Below are 14,537 nucleotides of genomic sequence, written 5' to 3' on the forward strand. Positions count from 1 at the left end.
GGCACCTGGGCCAAGGGAGGGCAGGACACCACCTCTGCTGGACACTGGGCATCATGGGTGCACTGGGCAGGCAGGGAAGGGAGGACGAGTATGCCGAGGTGTGAGCTGCGCTACACCCTCGTGTCTTTGGAGAACTGGGCCAACCAGACAGCAGCACTGAAGTCCCCCACACAAGGCAAGGAAGCAGGAGACAGCGGCCATCCCCATCTCTTTATGTGACGAAACAAGCACGTGTGTGCACACACAGGCATGTCAGGCAGGGACTGGAAAGAACTCACAAACGGGCACACAGAACAATGGTTGGGTAAAAATATATTTCCCCGCTTTAGGTCTTGGCACTAGTGATATATGCATAGGTCACCTGTCACCACACTATGTTAACAGACACCAAGTCGCTCAGCACGCTGCTGAGCCAACAGTTTCACACTTGTAGGAACGATATGCTGCTTCACATGGATACAATTGTTTTAGTTCTTAAAAAAAGACAAGTGTCTAACATGCAGCTTACATACATGACAGTCTGCATCAACACTGAGATTACACAACAGTTTAGAAAACATTGGTTATCCTCAAACAGCAAAAAGAGTATGACAGTTCTACAACTACAGTTTAAGGCATTATCATATTTTAAGATCAAGAAATAGATCAAAGTTCTAATGCTGTTCACAGCTTAATCTTCAATTTATTTTTTTTTTAAATTCCCTTCATACCTACATACAAACTAGACTCTGTAGGTCATAATTCAGCTAACAACTCCATGATAAATGTCCTGTGGCTAGAACTAGGACTTTTGGAAACTGACACCTGACAACTCCTGACACTTGTGGATGGCAAAGCCAAGGGATTCAAATGGATGGTTCTGGCAGGACCACACAGAGACAGTACGACGTGGGTGGGGGAAGCCTGAACACCGACTCCGCAGAACACTTAGCAGTATCTCAGGAAAGTGAGACAGCCACGCCTGTCCATTAGAGGCGCACAGGATGGAGAGGAAGCAAGAGATGCTGCTGGTGAGTTGCAAAGTAAAGGAGCAGGAAAACAAGAAACCCATGCCCGACGTCAGGTGGAAGAGCTCCCCTGGCCACGAGATGCCCTTTTGGACCAGTTAATATAGAGCCCAAGCTGGGAAGGCAGTCCTCAATTACCACTGGGTTCTCATGCCGGCCATTCTGTCACACCCCAACAGCAGTTACAGGGGAGCACAGTCCAGAAGAAGAAAAGATGCTCATTGTGCTTGGGGAGAAGAGCTACAGAGAGAGGCCAGCCAAAGCTGGGCAACAGAAAAAGATGTGGCCATTGGGCATTTAGCCGAAAGGAGTGGCCGTTACTAAGATCTTTCCAAAAGTATCAGAAAGGCAGCCTGGCAGAGACATCATTTTCTGGGTGTTTGTCCAGTGGACGGTGGAAATTTCTTTCCCCAGCTTTATCTCGTCACAACTGAAGGCCTTCTACATGCCCTCCATGGTGCTACACAGAGCAATGGCTGCAATTGGTAATCAGTCCCCTGCTTCCTCTGACATCGAGATGAAGCATAAATTGTGGGGCAAAATATAAATGTGACTGGTGTCAATGTATTTAGCTTAAAAAAAAAAAAAGGAGAGAGAAGAAGAAGAAAGAAAGAAAAGAAAAAGACTACCCAGACTGCTAAACCTCATCTGAAACAAAGATTTCAGAGTTCTTGCACCTGTACTTACATGCAGAGGCGAAAGCACGTCCGATTAGATTTGAGAGTACCGTTTATTCCGTGCAGAGCCAGGGACTACTGTGAAGAAAGGCATAGATACGGAAAGAAAAGAGCAGCAGTAACAAGCTCCAGGAGGCTTGGGAGTGGAGGTGGGAGAGAATCATTTCAGAAGCAATGCTTTTTGTTCGTTTAAGCTTTTTTAAGGATTCTCTTAGCTTTTTATTCCCTGACTCTCCGTAGAATTTATTTTACTGTGAAAAAAAATAATTCAATCAATAATCTTGGCATCAAAAAGTCAATTGGGTTTTTTTTTTTTTTCCTTCTTAGCTTATCTTAAAAAGCTTTTAGGGATTTGAGAATCAAATGCAAAGGGGTATTTTCTATTATGAGGCACAAAGAAAGAAAGAAAGAAAGACAATGCTCACACAAGCAGTGAAGAAGCGGGCGCAGCCACAGTTAGTCAGCGTGCCATTAGTACCTGCTGCTCCACAGCTAGCTGGGAAAATGGAAGCAAAGCCAGGGTCCATGTAGGAGCTCCTCCCTCCCCTGCCGAAGATGGCTGCTGCGGCTGCTCTGTGGCTTCTGGGCCACCCTGGCTTGCACCCCGGTGAAGCCAATGGCCTTGCTTTGCCTAATGAAGCCTAAGTCAGTTTATGAAAGGGCACTGCTTTTTTCTTGTGATTGGGAGATGAAGAAAAGGAAAGCCTAAAAACTTGGCCAGGATCAGACCAGGCTTGCTGGACAATTTTGTTTTAAAGTGGGAAATGCAGCGTGCTTTACCCCATTCACGTGTAACTGGTGACATTAGAGAGGAGATGTAAAGGCAAAGGACTGGGTCCATGAGAAACTTGAGAGAGGGGAAAGCTGGGGGGGTCTGGTTAGAAGGGGACAGCCATGCAGATGACAGGATGAGCAGCAGAAGGAAAAGGGGACAGGATAGACACGTGCCCTTCTCCCTTCTTGCACAGCAGGCAGGCAGGGCATGTCCTGATCCGGAGTCAGGTGGCCTAACTGATGGCCCAAGAGACAGAGCAGGCGGCCCTAATCACTGCACTGTGTTCGCCCCCTCCCCCCCTTAACCTGAGGACAGCCTTTCAGGTTTGTGCTACGGCAATGCAATGTAGAGCAGGTTTCCTATTTGAAGTATTTGGAGCAGTTTTCTCACTGCGCTTCATGAACATTTCTATGCGAAGGAGCCATACTCGGGAATCAGCCTCCAGGTCTCCCCTCAGCTGGCTTAAAGCAAATGCAGGTGTACAGGGAGGGGGTTGGGGAGGTGTGGGGACGATCCCCTCGCTCTAAGTGGGGATCCAACATCCTTAACAGCTAGGCCAAACTCTTTCAGGCGGTCTTTGAGATCTGGACCTGGGAAAGTGTCGTCAGGCGGAAACACCCTGGTGGAGGTGAGCATTCCCCAGCAGCTTTGGCCGGGCTTTGAAGTGGGCATTCAGACCCTAAGACAGCTCACAGGCTCAGACCAAATACCGGAGTGATTAAATGGAAAAAAAAAAAATCATACAGGTGAAAAGCCACCTATAGTGCCCGCTCACCAATCTGCCTCCTTTCCTGGCCACCTTTGGTTTGGGGCAAGTGAGAAGAGACAGTGAAGTGGGGGGAGGGGGCTGGCGAGCCTGAGACGAACAATCATGAGAATGCAAGTTGTTGTCATGGCTACTCAGGGTTTTAGTTCAGCTGCTGAGGTGGTGAGTTTTCACATCAGACGTACAGGTAGCATTTTACCCTGCTTTCCTTGGTCCAAAGCGACATACAAGTGACAGACATGCTTCCTGCTGCCACTTGGGACAGGCATACAAGGCAGATCATTGACTTTCCAGAAACAAAGTCCAGCCACATGCGCGTGTCTGCCGAGATCCCCTTGTTCTATGGGTCTCCACCACCTGACAACATTCAGCAAAGTGAGCTAGGAGTTACTGGTATCTGGGGAAGGGAGAGACAACGAAACCAAACAGGACGCGGATGACAGAGGTACGCTACTACTGCAAAAGCAGGTGAATGCGGGAGCGTCCTTGGCTTGCCAGGCCTTATGCGAAGCTTGCACTGCAAGTTAAAAAAACAAAACAAAAAAAGTTAGAAATGATAACGAAGTAAATGAAAGGGAAATCAGGAGCGCCAGCACCAGCATTCAGTGACGGCGAACGCTCATGCGATGATATGGGGACTGACAGAAATCAAAAGGGAAAAAAATCCAAGTAGGCTAGTCTACAGGAAAAGCAAAAGCAAACCCTGAATACTGCGCAGAGAACACAAGCTCAGTTCCCTTTTGCATGGAATTTACACTGGAAAGTGACTTCTTGAAACCAAGGTGGAAGGAGCCACTGTCTTGTTTGTTTTCTCACATAACGCAGAAATCATTATGGTCTGTGAGAAGTGGAGCTCACACTGGGAGCGAACAGAAACCTCGTCTTCTGCTTCCGGACTGTGGGAGGAGTCAGAGAATAAACGGACAGTAGGCGCCTTGTACAGATGACTTGGAGAAGAGACCTAAAGTAGCTTTGCAAACTGGAATCTAGTGGACAGAGGGCTACAGGGCTAGCTGGGCGGGGCTGAAAAAAGAACATGGTTAGAGCTACAGCAGTGCCATGAGCTTTTCCCCTCAGGACCACAGCCAGGCCAAACCCGGGCTCTGCACAGCTAATTTTAGGTAACACCAAAACATGCAACTTTATTACTTAGTGAAAACAAACCAATTTAAAAAAAAAAAAAAAAAAACAAGGTGAGTAGATAGATGGCTGTGTAAGGTACAGTCATTACATTCCAGTTAACATATGGCACTGACAGTTTGGGGGTTTTTTTGGGGGGAGGGTAGGAGGTGGTCAGATGCAACCCAGCGGATGCCTCCTGGCAACTGTGTAAATCGTTCTCAGGAGAGGGAGCAGGACACCTTCCACTAGAAAAACTTACCCTCAGGCAGTCCTACCACAGTAGTGGAGGAGCCCCACACGAGGAAAAGTGACTTGGTGGCCAGAGACAGACCCCACTAATGGCAGTGCCGGGGTTAGTTCTACTTTGTAACCTTAGGAGATGTTATATACTCTCATGCCACTTACAGCCAAGGAGAGGTACAAAGCCTTACCTATGTTAAAAACAGGAGTGTGTTGTTAGGATAGGAAAAAGGAGTTTAGGATTATTAGCAAGTGAATCAAGACTGGCAGAGGGGCACACGGCAGACGGAAGGGCGCCCCCTGCGGTCTTCTGCTCAGCACAGCCATTGCACCTGCTGCAGCTATGACCAGGAGGAAGTATCTTCCTCTTTCTGTTCAAAGAGATGCTCTGCTTGCCCTGGTTACTGTCTTTCTGTGGTCCTCTCTAGCCAAAACCTTCCACTGATAATAAAGGGAGTAGCTTTTTTATTTTTCTTTCTTTACTTTTTCCTTTTTTTTTTTTTCTTCTAACAATTCAGGCCTCCAACTAGCCTTTGCTTTCATTACACAAGCAAACGGTAAGAAACAAGAAGTGACACCAAAAAATACATGCCACTGCCAGTCACTCATCCTGGTAATTATCGCGAACCAGGTGTAACACCGTCAATAAGGAATGAGAAAGTATAAGCTGAAATAGACTTTAACACAGCCATCATGTAAACTTCAAAAGCACTGTACACTGGTAAAGACTAGATGGGAAAGGAATGGGGTCGCGGGTTCCAGGGTACGATGTCCTCTACCAACCAGAGGGTTCTCATGGGTACAATGATGATCAGTTCTTGGAACTTTTATTGCTAAAAGGTACATCCAGTATACATGAAGTATTCTTTTAACCTTGCTGGTCTTCTATAAACACTTTTAGTTCAAAACTTGTACTTGTACCCACTTTCGTGCTTCAGGGTAAGAAAGCCTACCCTTTGGGCTTCCTAAGCTATGAGTCAGCAGCCTGCCTCTCTCTCTCTCTCTCTCTCATCTCTCATGTACATATGAACAAAAGACACATTCTCTCTCTCTTATACACACACACACACACACACACACACACACACATGCACGCACATACACATACTTCTGTAGTTTTTCCCACATAAAGGATTTGCATCAGGGTTCAGTGCTGAACGGCTTTGACTGTGGCTTGCCATGTGGGGCACCACAATCAGTGTTAGAAGTTTCTGGCACACAGAGCAACACAGCACTGCATTGAACTAGAGCATGGAGGGAGTTGTTTCTTTCTGAATTAACCCACTCTAGCCAAAGCCCAGGCTGCTGGGCTACTTTGATGACTTGAAACTATACCAAACCTCGTTAAAGCCACACATTAGCTACATGGACTAGTTCTGTTAATTGCCTAGACCAGTTTCCTGCTCCTCAGTTCTCTAGACATGTCTCCTCCTGCCTCAGAGCTTGCAAAAGCAATGTGTATAGAGCATGACTCACTAGTGTTTCAATATCACTCTATAGTGCAAATGCCATCGCTCCTTAGGGGGCAAGTCCTGCACACGAGCTAGGACTAAGCGGCAGCAACACTGGGCTGGCTTGCCCACTCTCAGGCAGTCTCAGAGGGACTCAATCCTAGGAGCTACATTTTTCAAAGAAGGAAATTCCTTGCTTGCATCAGTCCCGCCATCTTTCTCGTTACCTAGCTGCCTGCTTTTCACCCAGCACCTTGGCGTCGAAGGACGAAGAACAAGAACCCAAAAGCGGGCTTGCAATGGGCCATGAGAAAATTTTCCAAGTGCTTCCTTGGCACCATACTCATCAAACCTGCAGCTACCTGGCCCCTCTGCTTTAAAGTGACTCAGTGGATATAGAGCTACAAGTCACAGAGGTTCCAAGAAGCACACCTCTCTGCTAGCTTCCGACTGCTGCTACTGGGGCGGCACAGGAAGTGCTGGCTTGAGAGCAGCATCTGGCCCTTTGGCACTTGAAATCAAGGCTGTATGGAAACTGTGTGGGGTGCAGGGGTGGCATGAGGGTAGCTAGAGCTGTGTTCAATGGGTGGGCATTTTGGTTGAATTTCACAATTTGATCATCCTCCAGAACAGTCTAGAATTTAAAGTTCAGTAGCCGGCTTGCCATACTGTCTAACAGAGAGGAGAACCCATGTGAATAACTGTGATTTTTAGAATGCTCTTTAACCAAGAGTCAAGAGAGAGCCTCCAGAGGCACCAAGAGAAAACCGCCTGTCTTCGGGTCTCCTAGCGCTGCTACAGAAGCTGCTACAGAAGCTCACAGGCTCCTCCAGTCCTGATTGTTTGGTCACCACAGTGACGTTTATAAATTAATCCTTTGTACCCTTTAAAAAAAAACCTCTAAAACCTCTGTCATCTTCCCTTGCCCTGCAGAGAAAAATACTTGCTTTTCTTTTTCTGGCGACAGACCAGGTCCCAGTCTGTACATAGGAAAGAGAGACATGCAAGAGGAAGAGATTGTCAGCGGGCCCCAGGATGCGGGCGACACCTGCTTACTTTTTCTTATCCTTGTCCTTCTTGGTTTGCTGGGACCCAGACTGCTGGGCCTGGGATTGCAAGAGCTGGGCTGCGGCCTTCTTCTTCTGGAAGTTGCTCACCTCCTCCTCAAGCTCCTTCTTCTTGTCTTCCACCTTTTTCTTCTCCTCTTGGTGTGTCCGCTTCAGGAGGTCAAACTTCTCGTGAAGCTGGGAGGGATAAAGGAATAAAATACTGAGTGACACAGGCTGTGTGAGCCTGGGCAAAATCGGAATGTGTGGCCTGTGGGCTGCTCTTGCTTCGTGGGGGTTTGAATAGCAATGGTCCCCTAGGCTCATACACTCTAATGCTTCGTCATCCCAGAGTGGCACTATTGGAAAAGGATTAGGAGGTGTGTCCTTGTTGAAGGAAGCGTGTCCCTGGGAGGGCTTTCCAGGCCCTGTGGCTCTCTTCCAGCCCGCAGATCCGGATGCAGAACTCTCAGCTACCTCTCCAGTACCATGTCTGCCCGCATGCTGCCATGCTCCCCACCACGAGGACAATGGACTAAACCACCGAAACTGTAAGCCAGCCCCCAATAAAATCTTTCTCATAGAAGAGTTGCCACCGCACAGTGACTAAAGTGACTAAGTCACTGCCTGAAGTATCTGGGTGGCTTCTGGAGGAGCAGGCGAGGATGCTGAGTCCTGAGCATTTCTGTCACTTGAGCTCCTCAGGGCTGAACACCCTGTGAGCACTCTTTGTGATAAGGGACTTATTTAATTATTTGTTATTATTATAGGTATATTGAGACAAGGTTTCTCTATGCAGCCCTGTCTATCGTGAAACTATGTAGACCGGGCTGGCCTCAAACTCAGAGATCTGTGTGCCTCTGCCTCCTGAGTGCCAGGACAAACAGCATACACTATTATACTCAGAAAAAAGGGTACATTCATTTTGAAAGCATAAAGATGACCAGCAAAGTGGCTTAGTGGATAAAGGTACTTGCTGCTAAGCCTGACCTGAGTTTGATCTCTGGAACCTACATAGTAGGAGAAAGCTGATTTCTGCAAGTTGTCTTCTGACCTACACACACGCACACAATTTTAAATATTGTTATTTTGTTAAGCATGAAGAAGGTAACAATTAACCATAATCTTAATAACAGCATCATAACAGGCAAAGGTGGGTTCTTGTTTCTTGGCCTTAAGTCACAACAGTGCTCACACACATATGTCATTCCCTCTCTTTCCATGCATACACACATACATGTTTTAGCTATGTACACTAACAGTTTAAAGAATACGATGAATAACGTTTAGCTTTTGACAAATAGATAGATAGATAGATAGATAGATAGATAGATAGATAGATAGATAGGTAGGTAGATAGATAAATCCAGAGTCATGGGCTGGGCCACAGCTCAGTGGCAAAAGGTCTACGATGCAAGTATGGAGCTCTGGCGTCATCTTCAGAACCAAACAACAAACACAGCCAGAAACAAAAGCAGGAGTGGGGATGGGAGCGGGGGTGGGGTGTTACCAAATTCTGAATCTTAGGTCATCATCCCCTTGGTTAAGGTCAGCTAATAACGTTCAATTTTTCTTTCTCTGCAGCAAAACCATTTTAAGCGCTTAGGTGCGTAAATGGCCTAAATTTCACTAGCTTCTTAGAAACGATTTATTTATTTCTAATGTGTATATGTGTTTTGCCTCCATGAGTGTCTGGGCAACACCGTGTCTGGGACCCATGGGGAGCAGACGAGGGCACTGAATCTCCTGAAACTAGAGTTACAGACAGTTATTTGTGGGTGCTGGGAACTGAAGACCAATCCTCAGAAAGAGCAGCCAGTGCTCTTAACCACCGAGCCCTCTCTGCAGCCCTAAGTTTCACTAGTCTTTAAAAAAATAAATAAATAAAATAAAATAAAATAAAATAAAATAAAATAAAATAAAATAAAATATAAACATCATTTCAAAGAGTAAAACCTGTATTAGCAGTCACATTGCCACATCCCCAGTCCACTCTGCCTGGATTGGGGAACCAGGCAGAGTCAGAGCTTGCTATAGCAGGAAATATGCTGGGATGGGAGCAGTGGGCACAAGCATGGGGTGTCGTTGAGACCAAAATGCAAAGCACTCCCGCTATTTAGCTTGCTTAGTTGGCTGAACCCCGAATCTCACATTTGAGGATTTATAAACTGAGGAAACCCAAAGCTGAAAAGACATCATGATCAGAGCTAGAGACCCAAGATCTGGCTTTAGCCTCGTTGACTGCAAAAACCACTCAACTTTATGATCCTCAGTTTGCCATCTGCTAAACAGGGACAAGAATATCTAGCCAGTATTCCTGGCCTGTTGGGGAGGCTGTTCCTGTGATCAGGGGAAGGGGATCCGCTTTGTACCAGTGTGAAGTCTCATTAAGTGCAACATACTGATAAAATGCCAGTTCCGGCTCCTAAGGGACAGCCTGCTCACCTCCTTCTCCGCCTCCTTAAGCTCCGCCTCTTTCTCCTTCACTCTCATGACAAACATCTGCCTCATCTCCTCCTCTTTCTTCTGCAGCTCTCCCAGGAATTCATTCCTTTTGGCTTCATACGTCTCCTGAAGACTATTAGGCATCCGTAGAGCGAGAGAGAACATAAGACAGACAGCATCATGTAGCATTATTTCAGTTCATGCCATTTCCCCTTCTCTCGCTCCCAAAGAACACTAAACACACCAAAAGTTCAAATAAAAAGAGGTTTATTCTTATTTACGTTGACATCGCAGAGACAAATATGTCCAAAAGCGTAATGCAGTGGCAAAGGCCTGAAGCTACCAGCCAGGTTTCTTGCACACACTGGTGGGCCTAGTTCCATAGGTGAAATGACAGAATTGCAGCTGCACAGTGTAAGGCCAGAATTCTGGCCTCACCAACTTACTGACCTTGGTAGGTAGGCGCAACTTTGGTCTCCTGCACAGGGGTTTCAGACACTCACCTCCATGGATGGAACTCCAAGTGAGTTAGGAGGAACTTGGGAAAACCATTTGATATACCAGCAGTGCTTAATAACGGCTCCCCCTTCCTCCACTTGACCCCCTTTAGCCTCCAATGGGAAAGACAAACTTAGTGAGAAGCACTCTTCTAAAGGTAGGGCGGGAAGCCGCCACATCTCAAACCACATTATGATTTCAAGTGGTGTGGGGGAGTCTTAATTCCGTTTTGAATCCTGGACTCTTCCCTTTTGCAGAACTCAGAGCCTGAGTTTCATACTGAGTGTCATGACTCAACTACACCTCTAAGTCAGAACAAAGACCTTTACAGAGCAAGTGCCTTTGGCAGCACAAAGGAGCCCCTCTCACACACACAGACACACACCTCATGGACTACAAAGAAAAAGTAGCTAGTGTTTTCTCCGCTCTCCCTTTGCAGTTGGTCTACAACAGCTGAATGGTTGGGAACAGAGCCTTCAGGTAGAGGCCACCTTTAATTCAGACCAAATTTCCAGGGCATACTACAGACCAGATAGCAACTCTGGATGCTCCCAGGCACTCTGTAGTGCCATTCACACCTGTCCAGTCAGGTGGGGGAACACAGCAACGAACAGACAGACACACTCCGAATGAACACTGCAGCGAGGACAGGAAGGGCACACTTCTAGCAGCTCAGGGAAAATAAGATCTGCCCTAATGCTGCCAACCATCTCTGCTGATAAACAATCAAGCATTTTGAGTTTCAGAAGTTCTATTTTATGGGACAAAAACAAGTTAGAGATATTAGTATTGGCTAATCCCAATAGCAATGTTCAGATTTCAGTTTTAAGAGCTATACTCACTGAGACCTAGGACTATATCAACAGTTGACCTTTAACACGACTTCACCAGCTTGGAGTAAATAAACTCTTTGTTACCTTTATCTGCGTATCAGACTGGCACAAGGCAGAGGGTAACCTGGCCTTATTACAAAATCTTATAGAAAACTCAGCTTCCACTCGGAATAATGAATGGACCACTCCTGTCAAGCAATGACCCTTGTACGGAAACAACACTCAGCTTGTGTTCTGAGATCATGATCTGGTTTTAGAAGATCTTCAAAGGTTGTGGAGCCAAAACAGCTGCACGTCCCTGCAGGGGGGGATTTGTCATACACGGTGGACCCACCCTGGCACCACACCAGGGCCACATGACCACATCTCAGTGTACTTTTCTAAATACAGATGTGCTACTAGCTCCACGCCTGGGAACAGGGATCCTGAACATCTGGCCACAGCCAAACAGTCTGCTTCGGAATGTCTTCAAGGTGATGGCCTGTAACCAGTCTAATGGCCACTGCTTGTCTTCAGTAAAAGGCACCTATCCACTTGATTTTGTAAGTGGCTCCCACAGGCCCCAGGAGTATCCACAGTTGCTATCTATTACCTTGGGGCCCTCAGGTCTGGTTGGGCATGAACTCTGTGAGGTAACTCAGAACAGTCAGGTGGCGAGAAAGCTTTTAGGATGCCTCTGCTTCATCCCTTCTCAAGCATAGCCTAACCTGAGCTCTAGTTTCTGAACCTACTTTTAAACTGTGGATCATGACCCAATCCTGAGTTTTTTGTTTATTTGTTTCTTTGTTTAGTTGGTTTGGTTTGGTTTTTTGAGACAGGATTTCTCTGTGTAGCCCTGGCCATACTGGACCTCACTCTGTGGACCAGACTGGCCTTGAATTCAGAGTCCCACCTGCCTCTGCTTCCTGAGTGCTGGGATTAAAACTATACATCACCACACCCAGTCAATCAGGTTTTAACCAGTGTTTCAAAGACAAGGTTTAAGAGGCCTGTATTAGAAAAGAGAGTCGGCACTCTGACTAAACTATGGACACTGGATCATACTGCAAAGTGTTTTATATGTGGAAAGTTCAATCTAAACTTGGAGTGCCTGTCCTAGAGAAAAGAAAAAGCTGAGGGCCAGGCTGGCTACAGGTAAGAATAGTCCCAGCCTTGAGTCTGATAAATGTTGATATCCAGGGAGAAAGGATGAAAAGGGGCTCAACAAATGCCGCTCAGTTGTATCTCTGTATTCTAGGATGTGAACCAGCTTTTGAAGTCTAACACAGGAAACAGAGTAACTGATGAGACTCCAAAGCCTTAACCCAAAGACTCAAGACTGCTATAAGTCACTTATAAATAGTTCAGAATAACACAGAATCATATTCCCCACACACCTCTGCCAACTGAGCCATGAACCAGAAACACCATAAATCCCAACTAATACCTCCAGGCATGGACTCCACCTAGGTCAGAAGAAATCACCTTTATCCATCCATGGGCACTGCAGTAATGGCACCCCTGGCATTTTCCAGCTTACTTTAAACCGCAACCATTGACTCCCTTTGCTAAGTGAGATACTGCAATCATTTCACAAGGGTTTCAGCTGGTCTGGATGATCTAAATTCCCACAGGATAAATTTTCTCCCTGTCTGACTCTCCTGGAACCACGTGATGGAAGGTATGCCAGGGTCTGCTCATTGCCACCAGGACATCCGCAGCACTGTATAGACGTGAATGCATTAATCCTTGTAATAAGGCAATAGAGCCGACACTGCCCAATCCCCGTCCTATAGATGGAGGAGTGTGGACACAGCGGCAGTCGTTTGCTTTGGTTGTACCATGAAGACATGAAGGGTTGAACCTAGGCCGCTCAGAGACGGGAACTCTACCTCCTTTCCACTTGGCTGGTGAGCCAAGGCCTGTACACTCCTCTAAAAACAGGCCTGAGGGCTTTCTGAATCCTGAGAGAAGTATTCTGCAAGCCAGAGAGAAGCTGCCATTTGGAGAGGAGGAGTAAACAATTTGGACAAGGGATATATGTCACAAAGGGAAATGGTGTCTCAGGAGAGAAGCTCAGGGACACAGGACTAGTCCCCATGGTGACCTCTGTCCCTCTAACTTACCCTGATATGAGAGGGGTTGGGGGAAGAAACAGGTGCTCTGATTGGGGGAACTGAGTTCCTAGGCTACACACACACACACACACACACACACACACACAGAGGCAAATGGGAAAGGTGGGCACAAGAAAGAGTGGCTGGCGCCCAGGGGTCCAAGTACTCATCTGGAGGACAAGAACAGAACATGTCTAAATCTAGATGGGGTCAAGGACAATACCAGGGCCACAGGCAAGCCCGGCTGCTCGAATACTGCCTGGTACCGTGCACCCCCACTCCCTGTTGTATCACACTGGCTCCCAGTGGCTTGCACTGTGAGAATCGGTGGGCCAGCACACGTGCATTGGAAGGCCAGGGCCCGCACCAAAAATGGGACTAACTTTACTGCACAGCCTCACAGGAGCCCTCTGCTGGAAGAACTTGAAAGAACATCCAACCTTACACTCAGTTCACCTGGGAGAGGAATTCCCAAACACACCGTGGAGTGTTTTCATGTTGAGTGGCCTGAGCTACATTTAAAGGTTAGTCATGAGTTGTGTGTAAGGTTTTCACTTCAACTAAGTAATTGTTTGCTGTGAAAGAAACAGCACAGAATTACTAAACAAAGACAGTGTGATAGCTCTGATGCTGTTGTAGTTCTTTATCTGTTGGTTTGTTTTGTCTTGTTTGTTTTTTTTCTAGTAAGGCAGCTAGAGATCACCCCAACAGAAGCATCTCAATTTGCCTGAGAAGGTCAGACCTGTGGCACACACCTTTAGTCCCAGCCCTGGGAAGGCAGAGGAAGGTGGATCTCTGTGAGTTCGAGCCTAGCCCGGTCTATTTGGCAAGTTAGAGGCCAGTCAGTCAGGATTACACAGTGGAATGATGCTTAGAGAAAAAAGCCTGCAAATATCCTGGCTTGAAAGGCACACACTCGGAAGCTGGCCGGTTACTGGGTGTGTGAGGGCACTGAGAACATCAAAGGTTGACAGTGGAAGAAGGGAAAAACAGAGCATCTAGGAATGGCACTGTCAAAGGCAACAGGGGTTTCCGTCTGTCTTTCACTCTGCTTCCCTTGTTAGAGGGTCGCCCACCTCCTCTCCACCTTCAGTACTGTCCCGAGGGAGACGCTGAGCTCCTAGAGCAGTTGCCAAGAAAGGAATGCCACACTCACTTCACACCGTACCACTGCCAGGCCCCGAAATGATCGTTCCCCCGGCAAGAGAGACATCTAAGCGAAGTGGGTGACTATACAAAGAGGAACCATCTCCATTTTAAGTGGAAAACCTGTCTTAGTTACCGAGGTAATGGAATGAAAATTCTATTAAATTTTTGTTTGTTTGTTTTTTCAAGATGGGGTTTCTCTATCTAACAGCCCTGGCTGTCCTAGAACTCACTCTGTAGACCAGGCTGGCCTTGAACTCACACAGATCTACCTACCTCTGCCTCCCAAGTGCTGGATTAAAAGCATGAGGCACCACCGCCTGGCCATGAATTTATTTTTTTAAAGCTCTATTTTTACCTAATTTTTTTTTTTTTTTTAAAACACAGGCCTTGGTAATAATGTATAGGTATAAACATTTTCCCATTTCAACATCA

The 14,537-nt window shown here is 46.7% G+C and overlaps 1 protein-coding gene across 7 annotated transcripts in view; it reads right to left on the bottom strand.

Annotated features, from left to right (window-relative positions):
• Septin11 (septin 11) overlaps positions 1 to 14,537 on the bottom strand; it is an 87,647-nt gene that overhangs the window by 1,165 nt on the left and 71,945 nt on the right. For 2 of the 7 annotated variants that reach the window (XM_055595649.1, XM_055595658.1), the window contains exons 8-10: positions 9,530 to 9,662; positions 7,095 to 7,282; positions 1,695 to 1,762 (exon numbers count right to left, since the gene is read on the bottom strand). In XM_055595649.1, the coding sequence (XP_055451624.1) occupies positions 1,738 to 1,762; positions 7,095 to 7,282; positions 9,530 to 9,662 (346 nt within the window). In that variant the 3' untranslated portion in view covers positions 1,695 to 1,737. Of the gene's footprint in view, positions 1 to 295; positions 3,743 to 7,094; positions 7,283 to 9,529; positions 9,663 to 14,537 lie in introns of those variants that run through there. The other 5 variants (XM_055595693.1, XM_055595684.1, XM_055595665.1 and 2 more) reach the window with 4 other exon arrangements.

This window comes from Psammomys obesus, unplaced genomic scaffold (genome assembly GCF_907164565.1).
Source record: "Psammomys obesus unplaced genomic scaffold, mPsaObe1.curated_primary_1811, whole genome shotgun sequence".
Taxonomy (NCBI): Eukaryota; Metazoa; Chordata; class Mammalia; order Rodentia; family Muridae; genus Psammomys; species Psammomys obesus.